At 46.2% G+C, this 19,641-nt stretch overlaps 2 protein-coding genes across 2 annotated transcripts in view; both read left to right on the top strand.

Annotated features, from left to right (window-relative positions):
- Positions 1-19,641, top strand: part of RPLP2 (ribosomal protein lateral stalk subunit P2) — a 118,004-nt gene that overhangs the window by 35,655 nt on the left and 62,708 nt on the right. The gene's annotated exons all lie outside the window — the stretch shown is intronic.
- The window catches only part of CRACR2B (calcium release activated channel regulator 2B), a 38,661-nt gene continuing 27,652 nt past the window's right edge, over positions 8,633-19,641 (top strand). Inside the window, exon 1 of the mRNA XM_057371442.1 lies at positions 8,633-8,753. Within this exon, the coding sequence (XP_057227425.1) occupies positions 8,650-8,753 (104 nt within the window). The 5' untranslated portion in view covers positions 8,633-8,649. The remainder of the gene's footprint in view (positions 8,754-19,641) is intronic.

Raw genomic sequence — 19,641 nt, 5'->3', positions numbered from 1 at the left:
TTTTTTTTTTTTTTTTTTTTTTTTTTAGTTAATATATAGTTGAATTATTTTCTCCACTTATTTTTTATCCCTTCTTCCTGGACTAGTAAAACCACTGACTGATTATGTAAACCACTAAACTATGAAGCAAAATACTCTTGGCAACAGAGTGTGCTAAGAAGTTGCAGCTTGGCACCCTTATCCCTTGCCTTTTGCATCAGAACTGACTGGTCTGGTGCTGACTGGGCTGATGCCACTGTCTTCCAGTGCTCTGATCCAGAAGGCTTGGGGATTGTGGTTCATGCATTTCAAGAGACCAGCAGCTATGCCTGGTAAAAGGACTGAGTTTTGTTCTGTGTTTCACCTCATTTGTAGTTTAATTTATTACATTAACTTCTCAAAGAGAAACTTCTCTACACTTCAAACTATAACCACAAATCAAAGCCTGGCTTTAAAAATAAAGGTACAGCTCTTTATTGAGGAAGTTTGTTTTTCTATGTTAATTTGCGTTCCCCAGGATAATGCGGAAACACCACTCTGTATTAACCCTTTCTTTGCCTGTTTTTCTTCCCCAAGTGATACATTGGCTATTATGCGACAGCTCACTGGCTTTATGGATTTGAGCTCTGATAAAGGAACTGCAGATCTGTCAAAAATACCTCAAACTACCCTMATCTTTCTTTTGAAAAGTTTCATCCATTTGCTTGAAATTCTTGCTGCTCAATCATCACAGATTGCAAAGGAAGAAGGAATTAGGAAGATCACCTTTCCCACTGATGCAGAAAAAGGGCTGTGTCAGCTTGTGAATAGCTTTTTGTTATGCAGTACTGCCTTGTCTAGATGAGACTCCACTCTTGAAATCACTGGAAACCTTGTGATAGRCTCTGAACTGGATATGGAGGGGTTTATTGTGATAGTGCTCACTGGAACTGTTCTACCTTTTGTTTTGTGTGTACCTCATGGTGTGCAAAGTTACCTTCTGGGCAGCCATTGCTGATTAACCTTCACTTCATAGTCCATAGGAGCAAGGTCGTCTGTGCARTCTGTCCCTTCTTCAGCAAAATGGGTGGCTGGGCAGCCCAGCAGGCAGTTGCCAGGGCCTGTCTGCTCTCCAGTGTGTGGTGAGTGAGAGGTTCCTGGACAAAAATTCATCTTGCAGTCCACATCTAATGGTCCTTATAGCATTCACTGGATTCCTGCAGGAGTCCCAACCTTTGCCATTTCCACTGTTTCACATAAAGGGTGTGTGCATTCAGGAATCCACTTCTTTTTCTTCCTTCCAGTGTTATTACTTTTAACAAGGCTAGTGGTGACCTTGCTGTGCATGTAACCAGCCCCTAACCKGTACAACACTGTAGAGTTGTTTTGTGTACAACAGTCCATGCCTATGGCATGCTCTGTAACCCACGAGTAGTGTAGTGTAATTGGTTTGGTTTGCTGCCTGCCCCACTGCTAACACTGTTGCAAGCTGATTTTCAAGGGACAGGAGAAAATACTGACCACTATGTACAGGACCTAGGAATTGTTTTCTCATGGCTTCTTGGCAGGCTCTGTACCTGCAACACTCAGACCAGAGAGAAAAAAAGAGAGTCTGCTGTCTGCCAGCACTGGGGTGTCCCTAGTACTTTTATATATTCCCCAGTGGTTTTACTAATTTTTAAAAATTATCTAATAATTCACTACTTCCTTGGGGAAAAGAAATCTCACTTTTGCCAAAGTGGTTGTGGGAGAAATACCTGAAAATCTCTGTATTTTTGCCTTGGCAGGGGGGCCCATTTCTACTAAGCATATGCCAGATGTGGTGGGTGGCCAAAGTCAGATGGCCTTGCCAACAGCCTTCTCAAGCTTTGTTTCCATCTTCTTAAATCAGTGAGAATGGGCCACCTCCTCTGGCTGCCACATCAGCCAGCTTGTTTGTGCCAAACACACACTGTGCCTTTACAATGGGCTCTGGCCTGTCTGTCCCTGCAGTGTCTGCCTTTCTGAGTGCAGCAGCACTTGCTCCCCTCTCCTCTCCCTCCTCTGCCTACACTGGTGGGACATTGCTCCTTTTCCAACCTGCAGGCAGCTCCACTAGGACAGCTCTAACTGCATCCATCTCACTCTGTGGATCCACATCAGCCCTCCTGCATAGGGAGCAGGAAACTAATTCTAAACGGAAGACTTTGAAATGTAATTTTGAAATAAATACCTCTTTTTTTTCTGGGGTTTCTCTTGTTCTTGAAAACAGCATGTAAAGCAGCTCTTCGAGCTGCATGTGTCCTGGGACTCCACTGCTGCCCCTGAGTTTGAGAAGACCCTTAAGCACACARCACATGTGGAGATCCTGTGGAAATTACTGGTGTCAGAGCAGCAACTAGACCAGCAATAGCATACACRAGTTGCGTATTTACATGGCAATATCACTAAGTAGTGTTCACAGTCACTTTAAAAGTTCAGTATTAAATTGTTGATGCTTTTTTTTTCCTCTTGTTTCTATTTTCTAATGTTTTGCTGAAGAAAATGTAACTATTTATTTTGGCAGAAATATATCTTCTAATAAAAACTTTCTCAATATATTTACCTGGCTGTGGTAGGCTGCTTGTCTTGGTGTTTAAAGGTTTATTAAATTTTTTTTGGATGTGCTGTATGATGTAGGTTTGTTTTGCTAGGCCCAAGCCCATTCAAATTCCTCTCAGGCTAAACATCTATCAGTACAAAATAAAGGGGGCAATAACCTAGAGGTGGAAAAAGGGTGCATTTTGGTCCAGTACAGAATCACTCAAGCCAAAATGCCCCAAATACTATTAGCCTGTTTATTGGAGCTTTGTGGTAAACCCGACTTTCCGGGAGGAATTCAGCGCCCTCTTGTGGGAATAGCAGATGTTTGGCAGCTGTCAAAGGGTTAGTAAAAAATTGTTCACAAATGTGAAAGTTCTCCCGCACCGGACCACCTCCTAAGGAGTCTGACCCCTGTGTCTAGAGGCTGTGTTTCCCAGCTGGTGAAATAGGTGGGACCGCTGTTGTGTGTCTGCTTATTCTGACACACACCGAGGTCTGCCCCGGTTACTGTCCAGCTGGAGCACATGGAAACCGCCGGCCCTTGGGCTGTGGGAAAGCCGGGGCTTTCCTTGGTGCCTGGGCAGTGGGAAAACCGGGGCTTTCCTTGGTGCCAGCCCAGGGATCTGGGCATGGCCAGTCTGGAGCCGCGGCCGGGCTGCGCAGCTGGGATCCCCCGGAGCAGCGACAAGAGCCCCACACAGGCTGGGGTTCGGCGCTCTGCGTGTCTGGTGGAATCTGCAGGGCTCGGGCTTCTCTCTGTCCAGGCTTTTGACAGCCGAAAACTTTAGGAAGAGACTTTGTTAAGTGCTGTCACGTGACGGGGACAAGTGCCGTAATTAGCATTATAGCATGCTGCTGGTAAAGTAAACAGCTTTTTTTACCTCTAGTGAATGCAAAATAACAAAGCCTCCGGTGCTGTTGATCGGGGAAATGATCCTTCTTCCATAAAGCCGCCCGGGCGCTGCCTGCGGCTCTGCCGGGGGGGAGTGGCCGCGAGCGGGGCCGGTGCGCGGCTCTGCCGTCCCTCGGGGGTGCTGGGGCTCGGGGCGGGGGCAGTGCCGCTTATCCCGAGGGGCAGGAGGGGCCAGGCCCGGCTCTCGCTGCCGGCGCTAGGCAGGTTCGGCCCGGCCGCCCGCCCGCGGCCCCGCTCGTTTCCGGCCGGGGCTGCCCCGGCGCCAGCGGTGGCTCCGCTCCCGCCAGGGCGGCCGCAGCTGCCGCTCGCTCCCGCCGCGCCGGGCCAGGTAAGCGCCGTGAGGGCTCCGGGCCGGCAGCGGCGGGCGAGGGTGCTGGGGCTCGGGGCGGGGGCAGTGCCGCTTATCCCGAGGGGCAGGAGGGGCCAGGCCCGGCTCTCGCTGCCGGCGCTAGGCAGGTTCGGCCCGGCCGCCCGCCCGCGGCCCCGCTCGTTTCCGGCCGGGGCTGCCCCGGCGCCAGCGGTGACTCCGCTCCCTCCAGAGCGGCCGCAGCTGCCGCTCGCTCCCGCCGCGCCGGGCCAGGTAAGCGCCGTGAGGGCTCCGGGCCGGCAGCGGCGGGCGAGGGCGCGGTGCCCCGGGTGCAGGTGCCTTCCCCGGGGCGGCTGCCGGCTCTGCCCGGCCGGGATCCGCAGCCGAGGTGTTGGGGAGCGGCTGCCCCAGCGAAGGGCCCCGCCGGCACCTGCACCCTCACCTCCCCCGCACCTCCCTGAGGGGCTGTAGGGCCCTGTGTACTGCGGGGTTCTCCCTGGCCACAGCCGCACACCGGCCTCGTCCCCAGCTGTCGGAGTCCCTCGCCGGGGACGGACGGGTTCGGAGCATCCGCGTTCCTGTGCAACGCTGCCTTCCCCAGCCCGCAGCGCTCCTGAGGCGCAGCTGCGGCCTTGCCACGGGGTGGGGAATGCTGCCCTGCTGGGGTCGGGAATGCTGCCCTGCTGGGGTCGGGAATGCTGCCCTGCTGGGGTCCGGGCTGGGGAGCTGCTGCCTCTTTCGCCTTCTCTTCTCCTCTGTCGCTGTGACGTCTGCAGGCTCCTTTGATATGAGGTCACGGAACTTTGGTCTTGCGTGTTGGACCTGAGCAGAGACCTTGTGATTTTCTCTTTTACTTTCTTCAAYATTCTTTATTCAGGGAATATCCTTTCTTGCCATGGTCCAAGTGCAGATGACACTGCACTGCGCCACCTTAGGATGCTGCAGGTTCCTATGGCATCTGCGTTGATGGTGCTTCTCCTCTGGAAGGAAAAATATACCACAGCTTTCCCTCTCCTAAGGCTGTGGCCTCTTTAATATCTTGTGYGCATGGGATGCACTTGGGTGAACTTGTGTGTTGAACCTAAGCCCTTCCTGTAGGACTTCCTGAAAACAGCTGAAGGGAAAAGAGGCCAGCCTCAGACACAGGAATATCCTGAGGAGGCAGGGTAATCCAAACATAGCTTGCTTGCTTAGTCGTGATCTGTTGAGTTCTTGGTTATTCTGATGGACAAGATGGCTGTTCTGCATCAAGGGGTGCTTAGAATACCTTAGTTTGTGGCTTTGTCTTAGGAAGGCTCAGGGCAAATGTATCTTTTCATGTTCTAGAGCTACATTTGTTTCTGAGGATCGTATTAGTAATTATATGTAGATATAGATTATATATATGTCGATTATACATAATTATATGTAGATGAATATATATCTATCTATACATACATACACACATCTCCTGATGGCTATGGAAATTGCTTTTCTAGATCMAACAGATAATCAGTTTAGTCTGTTTTTTCACTGGCCTATTCAGAGGAGGTTCTGAAAAGCTACAGTGAGCTGGGATGGAAGAATCCTCACTTTGCCAGGACACCCTGCTCCACARAGACTGATGTGTGGCCTGAGACATAAAATTTTAGAATCCTTCATAAGATGGTATAAAATRTCTCTGAAACTACATTGTTGGGCAAACAATATTCTTATTCCTTGTAGCATCGCTCTTCTCTTGGCTTCTTGTGGCAGGTTACAGTGGTTAGTATGAACTGTCCAACTGGAAAGCCTGCTGGGTGATTTTGTCACCATCAGATAGAAAAATTTCTCCCCCACACCCCAGTTTGATGCATGGGATGAATCAAGACCCTACTGTCTAGTGATCTGAAGATGGTGCTTCAAAGGACAGTTCCATGTGGGGCTGTCTTTAGCAGCACACAGACAGTGCTGGGGAACTGCTGTTCCTCATGGCTTTGCCAGGCAGCCTCAGAAAATAAATTAATGGGATGAGGACAATTGACAGCGACAAAAATCACATGGACTCAGCTGCATGCAGAGTGCTCTTCATGGTCAGAGAGCTTTAAGGTTATCGATCCTTACGTACAGCAAACTAGGCTCTGTTTCCATAACACAGCTGCTCACTGTCTAAATCTTTTTTATTTCATAAAGCTGCCCTGGGGATTGAATCCTTCCTCCTCTCCTCCCTCCTGCTTGCAAGAGCTCATCTTGGATTTAAGAACACTGACAAGAAACTTCAGMTGTAGCAAATGTGTCATCTTCCACTGAGTGGAGCAGCGTCTCCCTCGTTCCTGCCAGATGCCTTGGCTTGCTGTCCATAAAAAGTCTGAGGTGAAAATACTTGGTTTACTGGTACATCTGAATCTCTAATGATTYATTTGTTGTCCTACCAGAGCAGCAGAATTGGAATAATTAGTAAGAGTGTCTGTCCTTTGTCACTGTGTATCCTTGGCAGTATCCATAGACCTACAGCTTGAAAGGGTGGTAGTGTGGATGTCCTCATTAACCCTCCTAATATTTTTCTAGCAGTGTTGTCTTTTCCTCATGCAGCACCCTCAGCCTTTAATTTCTTGGCTGATGCCAAGAAGAATTTCCTCCTGCATGGCCTTAATGCAGAGTTTGCAAAGCAAAACTGACCTCTGCAGCTGTGCCAGGAGAAATGGGGTGGATCTACTAAGCATTCCCATGTGCTTCTGCTGTGGTGAGGAGCACATCTCCTCTGGCCAAATGTTCAAAAGGCTTGTCAATGCTAAACTTTTAAATACCATCGGCCAGACATTAGGAAGAAAAAAACAAAAAAAACCAAGCAAACAAAAAGAAACCCCAAAAACCAAAACCCATGGAATGGCATAACTTTGTTTTTGTTTTAAATCATGTTCTTAATTTGCTTTCTGCAGCTGATTTCTGATTGTCTTCGAGATTTCTGACTGTCTGTATAAGCTGCCAAGAACATTTGAATCTCAGTATTTCAGCTGACTGCAGGACCTAGATGCCTCAAGTGGAAAAATGARTATTGTGAGCTTTGGGAGAAAAAAACCCCCACCAAAAACAGTTGTGTGTCGTGGGTGGGTTGTGGTACTGTRGACTCTCTAATGAAGTCTGGAGCCGTGGTGGGCTTTTCTGTGCTTCATTCAGGTTGGGGTAATGAGTCTTGAATCCTGTGGACTTTTAAACCAAGTTCTTTTCTCTTAACTGTGTGTCACAGAGCACTACAGCTGGAAAAAAATTACTGTTTTGTGGTCTTAGAAATTGTGGCTTTAATCATAGGTTTGTTTTGGAGGAAATGAGGTATGGTGCAATGCTTTGGAAGGCTACACTRTTCTTATCTGCTTGGCATAACTGGAGGAAAGTCTGTCAAGTAAAAAGACTGAGAGCAAGGAGGCTTGTAACGTCCCTGCTTTCTATCTAGTGAAGTGAGTGACTGCAGTTAWTTTAGCAGAGATGTCATCTGAAGGAGGAGCTCTTGCCTCTGCTTCTGTAGCTTCAATCTCTGTGCTGGTACGAGACTTGGTATCCTTTTCTGCATCAGTTACTCCCCCATCTAGGTGGAAGGGACTGTCTGGTTCAGACTGGTGCCTGAGGATTACACACACCTGAAAGCCCTGCAGGAAAGGCTCGTGTTCTGGGGATGGCAGGAGATCTCTGAAAATGTGCCTGGCAGCTGTGAACCTCCTGAGATTTCCTGTGGTGGTCCAGCACTGTGTGGGCTTGGGGCTGGACTGAGCTKGTGTTTTTGGTAAGATCCTGGCAGATGCAAAGTTATCCCTGCTCACAGCAGGTGAGGTATCATCGGCTGAGGCAACCCGTGTTTCTGGAGAGATGAGACTGTGAATAAAGGCTCTTAAGACCTATACTACAGTTTTTTTGTTTTTTTTTTTTTAAAAGAATTAGCCTTTAGCACATGTGCTGGACAAAAGTAAAGCAGCGCAGTGAAGGTTTGAAAAAAAGCCTAATTGTTGTAGCTGTGCAATAAAGGTAACAATATCTATCTGTTTGTTGCTTCCTACCTCAAGCTCTTCCAATGAGGAACAGGCAGGATGTCTGCAGACCTTTCGAGGAGTAGAACTGGTAGCTGTGTGTTGTGTTAAAAATAAAACGATGCAGTGTCTAAATATGTCATTTAGSCTGTGGAAAGCAAACCTTTTGGGAAAACTTCAGCTGTGCTGGGATATAGCTAGGTGAGTCCAGCCTCTGCAAAAAGGATTAGAAGGAGACAGCAGGCTTTCAGGCTAGCTGTAAAGCCTTGGCTGAGCATGGTGGGAGCTGGGCAGAGGTGCAAGTGCAGGGAGACAGACCTAACACATCTTACAGGAACTTGGTGGCCCTTGCTCTTACAAGAACTGAATTCCTGTCTATCTCATTGAGCATAACATTTGTGAGTGCAACACTTTGACCTGCCTCAGTTTCTCCTCTTCTCCCCTCTGGAAAATGAAGAGGATGAAACCAACCTCATTGTCCAGCTGGGAACTGAAGTGGTAGGTGATCTATAGGTTGACAGCATGACAGATGTTGAAGTCTTCTCTCCAGACAAGTGGTCTGACTCCCTATAAAATATTGCTTTGTCYGTTGGCAAGGACCAGTGGGGCTGTGCCTAGGGAAGGTGAGCTGTGTCCCTGTGACAGCACCTGAGCTGAAGATGAGAAGTAAATATTGCTGAGCTTTATTTTCTTCACAGCCCTAATTTGTGGACTAAATGCCCGATTTTCGTGGGGTGGGACAGACAGGCCAGCAGAGCCATCCTGCTCTGGAGAGAATTTCTGAAGGCTGAAGCTCCTGGCTTCTGCCCAGCTCCCCTCCTCAGCAGGTGCTGAGCTACTGAGCTTTGCCCAAGAAGAAAGACAAGCGTCATCATTGCTTAGATAAGATAAAGCACGACCAAAACCTTGTTACCCTTGGCAGGTGTGGCTAGATGCTGACTGGAATTTGTGCAGCTCAGAGGAATAACCAGGCTCTTCAGCTGCGGGGAGGGTGGCAAAGCTGCTTTAAAACCTGGAGACTTGTGCTGCAGGAAAGGTGAGTGTACCCCAAGGGATGGTGGCAGCAAGGGCCTGTCTGAGGGGTGTGAGTGAAGGAACAGCCACCAGTAATCCTGTGGGCAGAAGGGCTTCTGCCTCACGTCCCTGTGTCTGTGGTCTGCTGCCGACAGTGGTGTGGGTGGTGCTCCGTGACAGCTCCACCAGCTTGGTGCTCTCCAARCAGGCCTGTGTGGGAAAACCTCTTCAGCAACAGTGGTTCTCTCTCCTCCTCCTTCTTTGAAGTTCTGAGGTATTTGTTGTCCTGAACGCTGTCCTTCTCTCTGAAAACATGGGAATTAGGAAAAAAATTCATATTTATTGGAGGCAAGCAGGACATGTTGGTGGCCCCACAAGCGTACACAGTTCTTCTGTTGCACACTTGCTCCTGTGCTTGAGAGCTACCTTCCTTCTTCCTTACCCTCTTTGCCTCTTTAAGGAGTTTGCAAGGTGCTTGCTCTACCTTCCCTTTCTCCCAGGCACTCAGCCAGAGGGGTAATCCTCTGCTCCAGTAGAGGTGCTCAAACCTCTTTGATTTAATGAATTTCCTATGGCACAGAGTCTTTTTTGCTTCCCATGCAAATCTGGTTGTTCWGTCGAAACTGCTAAATGCAAATGGACCACTTGTGGCTGTTCCCTCTTGTAAGAGTGGTGTGGGCTTTATGCAAAGCCCAAAGATAAGTCCTYGGAGCTGGGAGAGCAGAGCAATACACAGATTTGTGCTGGAGAAAGGTCACCRTGGCTGTAGTTCACCTGTTCCCCCATTTGTGAGGCGGGATACTGGGCAGGATATCTCAAGCTGTTGGTTCCAAATAAATGAGTGTTTATAGGAATGGATTAACATCTACTGGTTATGGGTGTGGGGGACCTGGTTGGTTTTTGTCTCCCCTCTCTCCTTACCAAGTCCCTGCTGCATCCAAGTGCAGAATCTGTGCTGACTGCGATTTGGTGGTTCAAGCCACTCTGATGCCTGGATCCCTTTCCTCTGTTCATGCTGGGCAAATCATGTTCAGTCTGTAATCATGCTCGAGAGCTCTTACTATTGCCCCAGATATGGGGAGCTGTAGTGATGCTGAGACTGGCTTAATCCAATTCAATCTCAAAATCCACTGCTCTGAACAATAAATGATGAGTGTGAGGGGTGATTTTCAAGTGTCTTTACTGAATCGAAGACCTTTTAAGCTTGGTAGATGAAGCCTTTTCTTTTCMATGTGTACCACTAAATACACAGGGTGTGCAGTGTGGCTGAGTTAGCATTACTATGGGAACCATAACTTTTTGCATGTCCTGACCTTTATCCATGTAACACTAAGGATTCATTAATGTGCCCCCAAAGCGGGGGGATTTGGGAGATTTTTTTTTGTGTTTTATAAGCTCTTTTGTTGTGGTCAGTGCTAAGAGAACCTTAATAAAGAACCCCAGGAGGAGATTAGAGACMGGTCAGGGTGCAAGATACAGGAAAGCAGTTTTCTCCCTTTTTTGTGCTGTTCTAGTAACATCCCAGCCAAGATCATGGGTCAGCATTAAGAATGGTGAGTAAACTCTCCTGCTTGGGGGCCGGTTTGTTTTTTTGGGTTTTTTTTTGTTTTTTTTTTTTTGTTTGTTTTTTTTGGTTTGTTTTTTTTTTGTTGTTTTTGTTTTGTTTTGTTTTTCTACAGCTCCACTGTTGCAGCCTGCCCCAAGAGATCTGGGGTCCTGCAGCTGAGGCAAAGCTGAGCCTGTGAAGAATGGAGGTGTTCATTCTGCCCTGAGTGGAGCAGAACTGCCCTCTGCTAGCACAGAGCCCTCCCAGATGGCTCAGGGGAGCTCTCTGGCCTTGTTAAACCTGTAGGAAAGACAATTGTGATGGTTTGTAGAAGGCTTTTAGTCTGGGTTTTGAAATAACTGTCTCAAAATAATTGGGAAGAACCCTTTGCATTCTGCAGGTCCCATTTGCTTGTGGCTGGGCTAATGTGGCTATTTGGAGGTGCTGTCTTTGCAGGTTTATGAGGTATTTGCTGTTCAGATACCAGCTGAGACTTCTCAGTAGGAACTGGTGGAAGAGGGCTTTTTCCTCTCTGTAGAGAGTAGGCTTTCCTGGTCATGGCTTGTTATGGCAAAGCTTGTTTTCTGGGCAAATATTGCCCTTGAGGGCTGACACAAAGAGCCATTTGGGGTAGGGGTGAGAAAAGGGCTTACCAGTTGATGAAGAGCCAGCCTGCCAGGGTCCCAACTCTTTTTTTTCCCTTTTCTTTGTCACCTTTCCTGAGGAAACCTCAGGCTTAGCTAGTGGGAGCTGACACAGCTGAGAGCATCTTCATGCTGCCTGGAGTCTCTGGAGCTGCCACTGAGCCACAAGACCTCCATCAGCATCTCCAGCTGTCAGCAGGCGGGGGTGGCTTTGCTTCCTTTTGGGGATTGCTGTTGGATTCAGTGGCAGGATAGAGGGTGGCATCTCTGSCTGCTTTAGTGAGATAGTCCTGGGATGTGCACCCCATCCTTGGTGTGTGTTTTGTGATGCTTTGGAAAGGGCTCTTTGCCCTGTCACCTTACACTTTGCTTTTCTCTTTTCCTRAGTTCATTGTGCTTCTCTTTGTGAAACAAGTTGCCTCATAAAAAGTGGAATTAAACTTGAGGCAGGGGTGGTTTCCAGCCCTTCCCTGGCTGAAATTGGATGGGGGGTAGGCAGCAAGATAAGTACGAGCACAGCTAGAGTTTCTCAGGGAAAGTGAGTTCAATGTGAGATGAGAGATCATCTCCTTTCTTGCCCCTTCTCCTCCTGCCTAAGGCAGCTCAGAAACAAGCCCTTCTCCTTGCAGCTGCGAGCAAGGCAGGATTACAAGGAATTTAGCTTGCAAGATTGAGGGCAGGTTTTCTTGTGTTGCTTTCTGAACTGAGGGCTACTAGGCTGTGTTGGAAAGGGGCTGAGATGCGTAGGGAGCAGTGCAAACCACACCTCCTGGCTTGGACCGGCTCTGATCCTCTATTTACAGTGGCAGTGCTCATTCTCCACTAGCTTTTTGCTGTGGAATACACTGCTGGCTCCAGCGGAGGGGAGCAACACTGYCCTGCTGCTCGAGGTATTTGGGGACACCTGCAGAGAGAGAAAATGGGCTGGAGGGGAGGGAAAAGTCTCATTTGGGCAAGGAATTATTTTAGCAGGAAGTGTGGACGAGTTTGCCAGTTGCYGTGTCTCAGCAGAGTTTCTCCCTAGGAATTTTCTGTTCCGACTTCCTGCTTTTGCTTTAAAGCAGCAGAGTGGAGCTCACTGAGTGCAGTGGCATTGTGTATCACTGCAAAAACCAGTTGTTATTCCTGTGACAGARGAAGGAAAATTGATTGGTTTGTTTTCAAGAGCTGGGGGTCATTAATTGATTAGTACCTCAGTTTGGATCACTCGAGGTCTTTGCAAATGCTGAAGAAACTTGCTCTCTGCTCTGATGTGRTTCTGCAAGATGCTTAACTGATTCTAGTGACTTACTGATTTGGGAAACTGCTGATTTGGAGTGATAGCTGAATATTAGAATGTGTGGGATTGTGATGTTTTCTTAAGAAATKGATGTCTTGAGCTGGTCAGATTAAWGGCTGAGGATTTTTTGCTGCATGCTTTCTGAATACAGCTAGAATCTTTTCTTATAAACATGTGGCAGGAAATATTCCACTATCTCTCATAAGCATATCTATTCCCCTCCACCCTTTTTTGTAATCCCACATCACTGTTCCTGCTGTGGGCTTTTGATTCAGTGACAGCTTGTGTCAAAGAGGGGAATATCCCACCCCACCCAACCCTCCTCCTGTAATTTTGCTTTTCCCAGAACAGTTGTACATATTGAACAAAAACACCTCTCAARCACCTCTCAAATCTGCTTCCAACTTGGCTTCAAATACTGTTTCTTGCTGATTGTTCCTTGCGCTAAGCTATGCCAGGAACAGGTGCCCTTCAGGTGCCAGTGTTACCCTCTTTGTGGAGGAGCAGTTCAGGGCTTGTGGCTGCCTCAAAACACTCTTCAGTTTTCTGTCTTGTAGAAATCTGAGGCTTTTAGTATTTTGTTGTGATTGTCCCCTCTGAATGAGGAAAGGAGAGTATATTTCTGATATCTTGTACTGGATCCTGGAATTCTTGTACATTTAGACCAATCCTTTCTTCTTTTGGGATGGGGAGTGGTGGTATCAGGATTCAAGACTTTACCTGTGTTCCCCTCAGTGGTCTGACAGGCAGGAGGTGCCTTTATTCAGGGCATGGATTTCACCCTTTTCCAGTGCATATGTTACACTGCTATTTCAGGACAGGTGCTTTGCACAGCACAGCTGACACCTCCTTAGCTCACAGGAAGGAGTGAACTTTTACCTTTACCCCTACTCTTAGCAGGTGAGAGGTAACCAAGTGTCACACACTTGTGCACAGGGCAGTTTTCCTCTCTGGGAGGTGGAGAATGGGTTAACCATCTTCTTGGAAATTGGCTTCACCCACCGCCTCGGCTCTGTTTGTTGTTTTAACAACATTTGTAGAAAGGTTAAACTGTCCATGCATCCCTGCTGGGCAAAACCRATACAGCATCAGCCACACAGAGGCTTGTACAGGGAGCTGTAGTGCCCAGAAATCCTTTCCATACTCATTGCTACTTGTTAATACTTGCAAACCTTTTTTTTTTTTTTGTTTTTTAAGTGCATCTTGCAGTTCAGAATAGTGAGGTAAAGCTTTTCCCGTTGATCCCGTTGCTAACATGCAGCCTAGAAAACATTATGGGGATGAGATAGTGGTATCCAGTTCTCAAAATATTGGAAGGGGACTTTCTGGGATGAGGAAAATATGCTTTAACTTCTTGCATGCCYCCAGCATGTACCCAGCCTTTTGGTTAAGGAGGTTTCAAGTGCTCTAGAGAACTTGCTGGCTCAGCTGGAGAAGAAATCACAGTTTACCACATGTGTTCAATAAACACCTGAAGTGAGTGTTTTGCCAAAAAGAAGTTTCTCCTTTGAAAGGGGAGAGAAAAAAAAGGATTGGGCAATCTGATRTTTTGGTTTGATACTTTATCTGTACTTGTTTGTACTGGGGGAACAATCTGAGGACAATATAAGGCTATGAATTTTTGTGTGAGGCTGCTTTCAAGACAAAGGATCTTGATCAACAAAGGTGAGGCTCTTGCGCACTTCTCTGAGCTTACACTTGTGGTAGTCCAGGTGAAACATTGTCACAGGATTTTTAGCCTTTGCACAAAGAGGGCACTGAAGTGGCTGAGGAAAATTTGCAGCTGGCCAGGAGAGGCTTGAGCTCAAGGCAGTGGGTGACTGTTGGAAAATTTACCAAAGAAGTGGCAAAACAAGATTGAGAATTACCTCAACAAAGCAGTGTTTCTGCATAATTTTGCCTTTGAAGTACTTCAAGGACACTGATGAAGTGTATCAGTCCCTCCACCAGCACAGCAGTGGGGTGTGCCTCCTTTGAGCCTGAATCTTTGTCTAAAGGGCACCAAGTGTGGTTGCATTCCTGAGAGCTGGGGAAGAGCCTCRTGTACCTGGTGCCTCTGCTGCTTGCAGGCTGAATGGAGTTTCCTCAGCAGTGTTTCTCCTGACGTGTCCCTGCTGAGCTGCAGCAGTCCATGTCCTGTTTTCCTTGGTGGCAYCTCAGCTGCTCAGTAACTTGTGCATGAGCTCAGCAGAAGGGTGCTGCCTTCTGGTTGCTGTCTCTGGTACAACCTGCTCTGCATGCAGGTAAGGGGCAGGTAAGGCAGGAGGAAGTTGCCACTCATGTTCCATTAAACAAGTTGAGGATTTGCCCTGGGTTTATGTTATTTACTGAAGAGCTTTAAATGCCAGCTTAGGTTTGGATCTTGTGTTCCTTATGGGGCATTCCTACCTGCCTCACCATCCCCTGGAAAAGAGGAGTAGAACAGAGTAGGGATCTCCTTAGCCTGGGCTCCTAGTGCTCAGTTTTTACTTTGAATCAAAAATGATCCAGTGTATTTGATGTCAAATGCCAAGTCCTCTGTCCTCTGTCCCTTTTTTCCCACATCTAGGCTGGCAAATAAAGTTTCTTCACCTCCTGCCTGGTCTGTAGGTATCACCTATTCTGTGGTCAACATACTTGGTGTTAGGTATAATCTAATTTCTGATTGCTGAGCTCAAAGCAGCTTCTACCTTCAGCTTCACAGCACTGTTAGTGGTGTTCAGCTAACGTGAATAAAGGATATATTATTCTTTCATTGCTAAAATATCCTTTCTCCATCATGTTCTCGAGCTGATTGTCCCTGTCCTCTAGCAACTACACATTTGTAGTAAAACATTAACAGTGGTGGCATCAGTGGGAAATGATACTGCTCACAGCCTTCTTTACTTGACTCAGTGAAAGATGTTTGCTTCCTGCTGGCTGTGTCATTTGAGGATGTGCAGCATGATCTCCAGCCTATGAAAATACACTGAGTTCTTCTTGAAGCCGAAGGGTAAAATATTTCCCTTACTCTGCTGCTACAATGTATAAGATGAATCCTTATGTGCTATAATGTTCTGTTCTGTTTCTTTAAAGAAAAGTTTCAGGAAACCTCTAAGCTTTTATGAAGAAAAGGAATTAATGAAAATTACTTGGTTTTAAACTAGTTGTTGCTATTTGTCATYTCTTACTGCAGGCATGTTCTTTATTTTCTGAAAAATCAGCTGTGTGCTAGTTACACTGACAGATCCAAGACAATTAGCTGTTTGTGGAAAAAATGTGGTTTGAATTTTGTTTTTAATTGCTGAGAATTAACTCTTGGCCCAAATATTATTAGAGGAAAAAATGACGCCTTCTCTCTCCATTCTCAAAGCAAAACAACCCAACAAAGCCAAAATCCCAATTAGCAGGAGAGGTTCCAGTGCAAACACTCTCCCTCAGTGTTTGCAGTGCCAATGCTGAATGCTGTACCAGTGTGAGAGAGCGGCAAAGTGCCACTGCCTTTAGATGCCAAAGCTGGGGAGCAGCACGAGGCTGTGATGGAGGATTTGTGGCAATTTCTGGGGTGAAGGATGTTGTTCTGGGATGTTGCAGATGCCTATCTGTGTTGCAGAGTTCTTAGGCTGATAGTTTTTGGCACAGTCAGTGGTTTCTGTTGTGCTGTTGAATCAGGAAGCATGAGTGAGTGCAGAATTAAGAAGTTTATTTGTTCACCTCTTGAAATGGAAAAAGAATTGTTACCACTCTCAGGTTGCTTAGTTATTCGAGCAGAGTCTGCATCAAGCAACTTTCCCCATGGCAGGTTTATTTAGCAAAGATCAAGAAGCTGACAATGGTAAATTCCTCTTTGATGAGCTTTGGTGAGGGAAACGGTGAATTGCAGCAGAGGCTCTCTTTTAAGTTGCTTTTCAGAGTGATGAAGGCCCTTGAACCTGTCAGTGTTTCTGGGATATACCTCAGTATCCTACTGGCATATCCCATGATGAAGTCATCTAAGACACAGCTACACGTTAGCTCAGGGCTATCGGGCTGGGCTAATCCCCTGCTGAATAAACAACACAAAAGTTCCTGGATTTGTTCCTGTTTCCTTAAAGTGATACAGTCAAGTGCAGGCAATTAAAAGAGAGAGAGTAAAGCATAGCTCTAGATATGAACACCTGATTTCAGGCTTTCTGCCCAGGGTGTGTATGGGTTTCTTAGTTTTTTTTTTTTTAAAGAAAAAACTTTCACAAAACAATTGATGTTTTTCTCATTTTTCAGTGTATTTATTTTCCTGCCTTTCCCTTTGGGAAGGGAGAACCCAACAACCACCTAAACAAATTCCAAACAATGGAAACAAATTTCCTAGAGAAGGGAAAGAGCAAAATTAATTTTGAACAAAGTATGCTAGAGAAATAACTACTTTCTTTTTGCCCTTCTCCCAGCCTCTCCAGGCTGAGCCTTGGCAGAGCCTTTTAAAACAATTTTTATTGCGTGGGTACCCAGTTCCTTTGAGCAGCTTTTGGTAATTCAGTATCTGTGGAAATCAGTTTGCCACAAGGATCAGTGTCTTTCCCTGGCAAGACATCTGCTCTGCCTTCACCTGGTCAGTTTTGTATGGCTGTGGTTTTTGTCAATGCATATGTGCTTTTGGCCTGCGATTGGGATAATAAATGTAAATASCTATATTTGATCACCGAATCTCACAGTACTATAAAATCTGGGATGTGTAGATGTGACTGTGACCTACAACAAGCACTTWTTATAGCAACTGTTAGCTTTCAAAATGTTGGGAGCAAAAGGAAGGTAGAACAAACAGAGCAAGTGACATAAGCTTCATATAAAATGGTGTAAGGACCTGTGAAGTTTTTRTTGCCCTTTTCTTCTAAAACTTACCTGTTGCTCACCTGCTCCTGAGTGCTTTCATTCCATGACCAGGCAACAAATRCTTTGTACCTCCTGCATCTTGGCCTGCTTTTATTGTGTGTTTGTAATTTGCTAAAGCAACAGCCTTCTGCTGCAGTGACCCTTTACCCAGTCCTTCATCTCCTCTTTGTGTAATATATTATCACATATAGGGTCAAACCTGTMTCATCCAGTGTGTGCACCAGGAGTGTGATCGATGTGCACCTAAACACCTGGTGAATTTCTTCCTTTGAAGTTGCAAGACTTATTTTTCTGCATCGGGAGTAGAAAGGAAAGGGTGTGTGTGTTCTTCTGATTTGTTTAAATAAATGGCTTAAATATTTAGCTTTAGTATGGGGGTGGTTTTGTTGTTTCTAATAATATTGTCTTAGGTGGAGATACAGAAAGATGTCTTTTGGGAAACCTCCCAGCAAGTATCTGAGCACTTTAGTTTGTGCTATACCTTGGACACCTACTCGGTACCTATAATGATTCTTCTTTAACACTCCCTTCTGCCACTCTGTCACCAAATATTCAGTGAAAGCAAAAACCTGCTTTCCCTGATAGGTTCTCTCTACAGGACCCAAACACTGGCCTTGTTCTGTAATCCTGGGTAAGCCACTTATCCAGTTGTGCTCAGTTTTTTCCTCCTTTGTTAACTGTTGATGCATTGTCTTGCAGTGGGAGGACTGCTAGGAATGCAGCATATTCAGTGTGTGCACAATGCCCTGCAGCGACCAGGGTCATCTAAGGACCAGCTGTGGAAATTTGGCTGCACTCCTCACTTTCCTTTCCCCCTTGTCATTGGGCTGTGGAAAAAAAGAAAAAAAAAATAACACTCCAAAGTCGTCATGTGCRCATGGTGGTCAGGGTCACCTAGATATGGGCTTGGCTGTTGATAGCATTTTGTCTTTGACTTTCCTGTGCCTCTTTAACACCGCTTACAGCTACAAGAAGAAGGTTTTTGAGACAATAAATTGGAAATAATGACCCTGTGGTGCTGCCTTGAAAGCAGTAACTCCCTTTTCCTGGAAAAGCAACTTGGGTTTGTTCTTGTGTTTGTTGAAATTTGCAGTTTCTGTGTTCAGGTTTTACATTCTTCAGCTTTGAGGCTTTGGAACTATTTTGATGGTTGAGTTTCATATGTAATTATCAATCTCCAGACACTGAGTCTTTAAGTGCCAGCTGTGACAAGCATGAGGAACCAAACCAGAGGAGCTGAGAGCCTGTAGGCATAGGCAGGAGACGTGACTTACCCAGGGCTGTATGGCCAACTGAGTCAGGACTAAAATTCAAGTCTTATGATTTCCCCAAAGAATGCGAAGTCCATGGGATCCAGCTGACTTTCTGCCAGAGCTTTGCACAGGACAAGCTTCAGTTTATCYTCAGGTAGTTCAAATAGTTATGTAAGACTGGTCTGAGTTTCCTCAGTGCAGAAACACAAGAGCTGGTGCTAGCTGACTTTATGGCAGGCAATTTCCTGTGCTGTGTCTGAGGAGACGGTTTGCTTTCCAGGCTCTGGGAAAGTTGTCTTGCAGGAGCAGGTGAATTTTTGCTTGCTAAGCCCCAGCACATACCATGGCAGGAGCTACCTGGTGTAATCCATAGCTCTGTGTCAGGTTCTCCAGATGCTGGAACAGCCCAGATCCTAGGGCTCTCTCTTATTTACTGCTTTGTTCCTCTACAAGTCTAGTCTCACCATTGAAAAAAACACTTCTGGCTTGAAGCCACTTGAAACAGCTTGGACAAGAGACTTCCTGCTCTGAACATTGAATTAATGGGCTTGGTCTTTACATGAGTGAAATCCTTTCAGATTTTTGTTCATGTCAGGCTCCCTGCTCTTCTAATTAAGAGGCTTTTAGCTCAGCCARTGTTTGGGAGCCACAGTGCAGCTGGGCTTTTGATAAAATGAGGAAATGCTAGAGGTARGGATGTAATGGGTTGGATTGCATCTTCAAAAAAATGTCTCTGAGAGAGAACAGAACATCCTCCTTACACCACTGTTTGTTTGCTGCAGCAAAGCTGGGGAGACGTTAACTGCGTGGGCTGCTGTAGAACTGATGAAACTCTAGGAAAGTAAGATCATCTTTACTTCTGCGGACCTTGGTGTCTCTTAGGCAGCTAGAGGGATGTTTTAGAAAACYTATTCTTCCTTGTGCCTTTTTTTATTCTGGCTGTTTTCTGCATGGCTCTCACTTTGAAATCCCTTTTGCTTTCTTCTTCTAGAAAAAACCTCCAGGAAGGTGGCCTGTAGAAGCCAAAAATTATCATTCATCAGTGTGGTTGTTATTCCTCACCATAATCACCTGTAAAATCTAGGCAGTATAAGATATTTGGGTCTTTTTTTGCTTTTCTTCAAGGTGAGCTTTGCAATTTTTACTTAAATATGTAAAGTAAGCTGGTCTTCTTTCTGACTTCTTTTCCACTTACACATACAGACTTGCCATCAGAAGCAAGCTAACTGTCCAGCTAATGCACAGAATCTAACTTTAGTCTCTAAATCTCGTCGTGTTGGCTCTGTAACACAAAAAAAATGCTTGGTAGGAGGGTTTGTTTGAGAAAATCATGGTCTGCCTTCTTATTTTTTATGCTTTCTTTC

The sequence above is a fragment of the Malurus melanocephalus genome, unplaced genomic scaffold (assembly GCF_030028575.1).
Source record: "Malurus melanocephalus ecotype Western Australia unplaced genomic scaffold, MMel_1.1 scaffold_147, whole genome shotgun sequence".
NCBI classification, from domain to species: domain Eukaryota; kingdom Metazoa; phylum Chordata; class Aves; order Passeriformes; family Maluridae; genus Malurus; species Malurus melanocephalus.
Note: the sequence above shows the minus strand (reverse complement) of the source record. Positions and strands in the feature narration are given on the sequence as shown.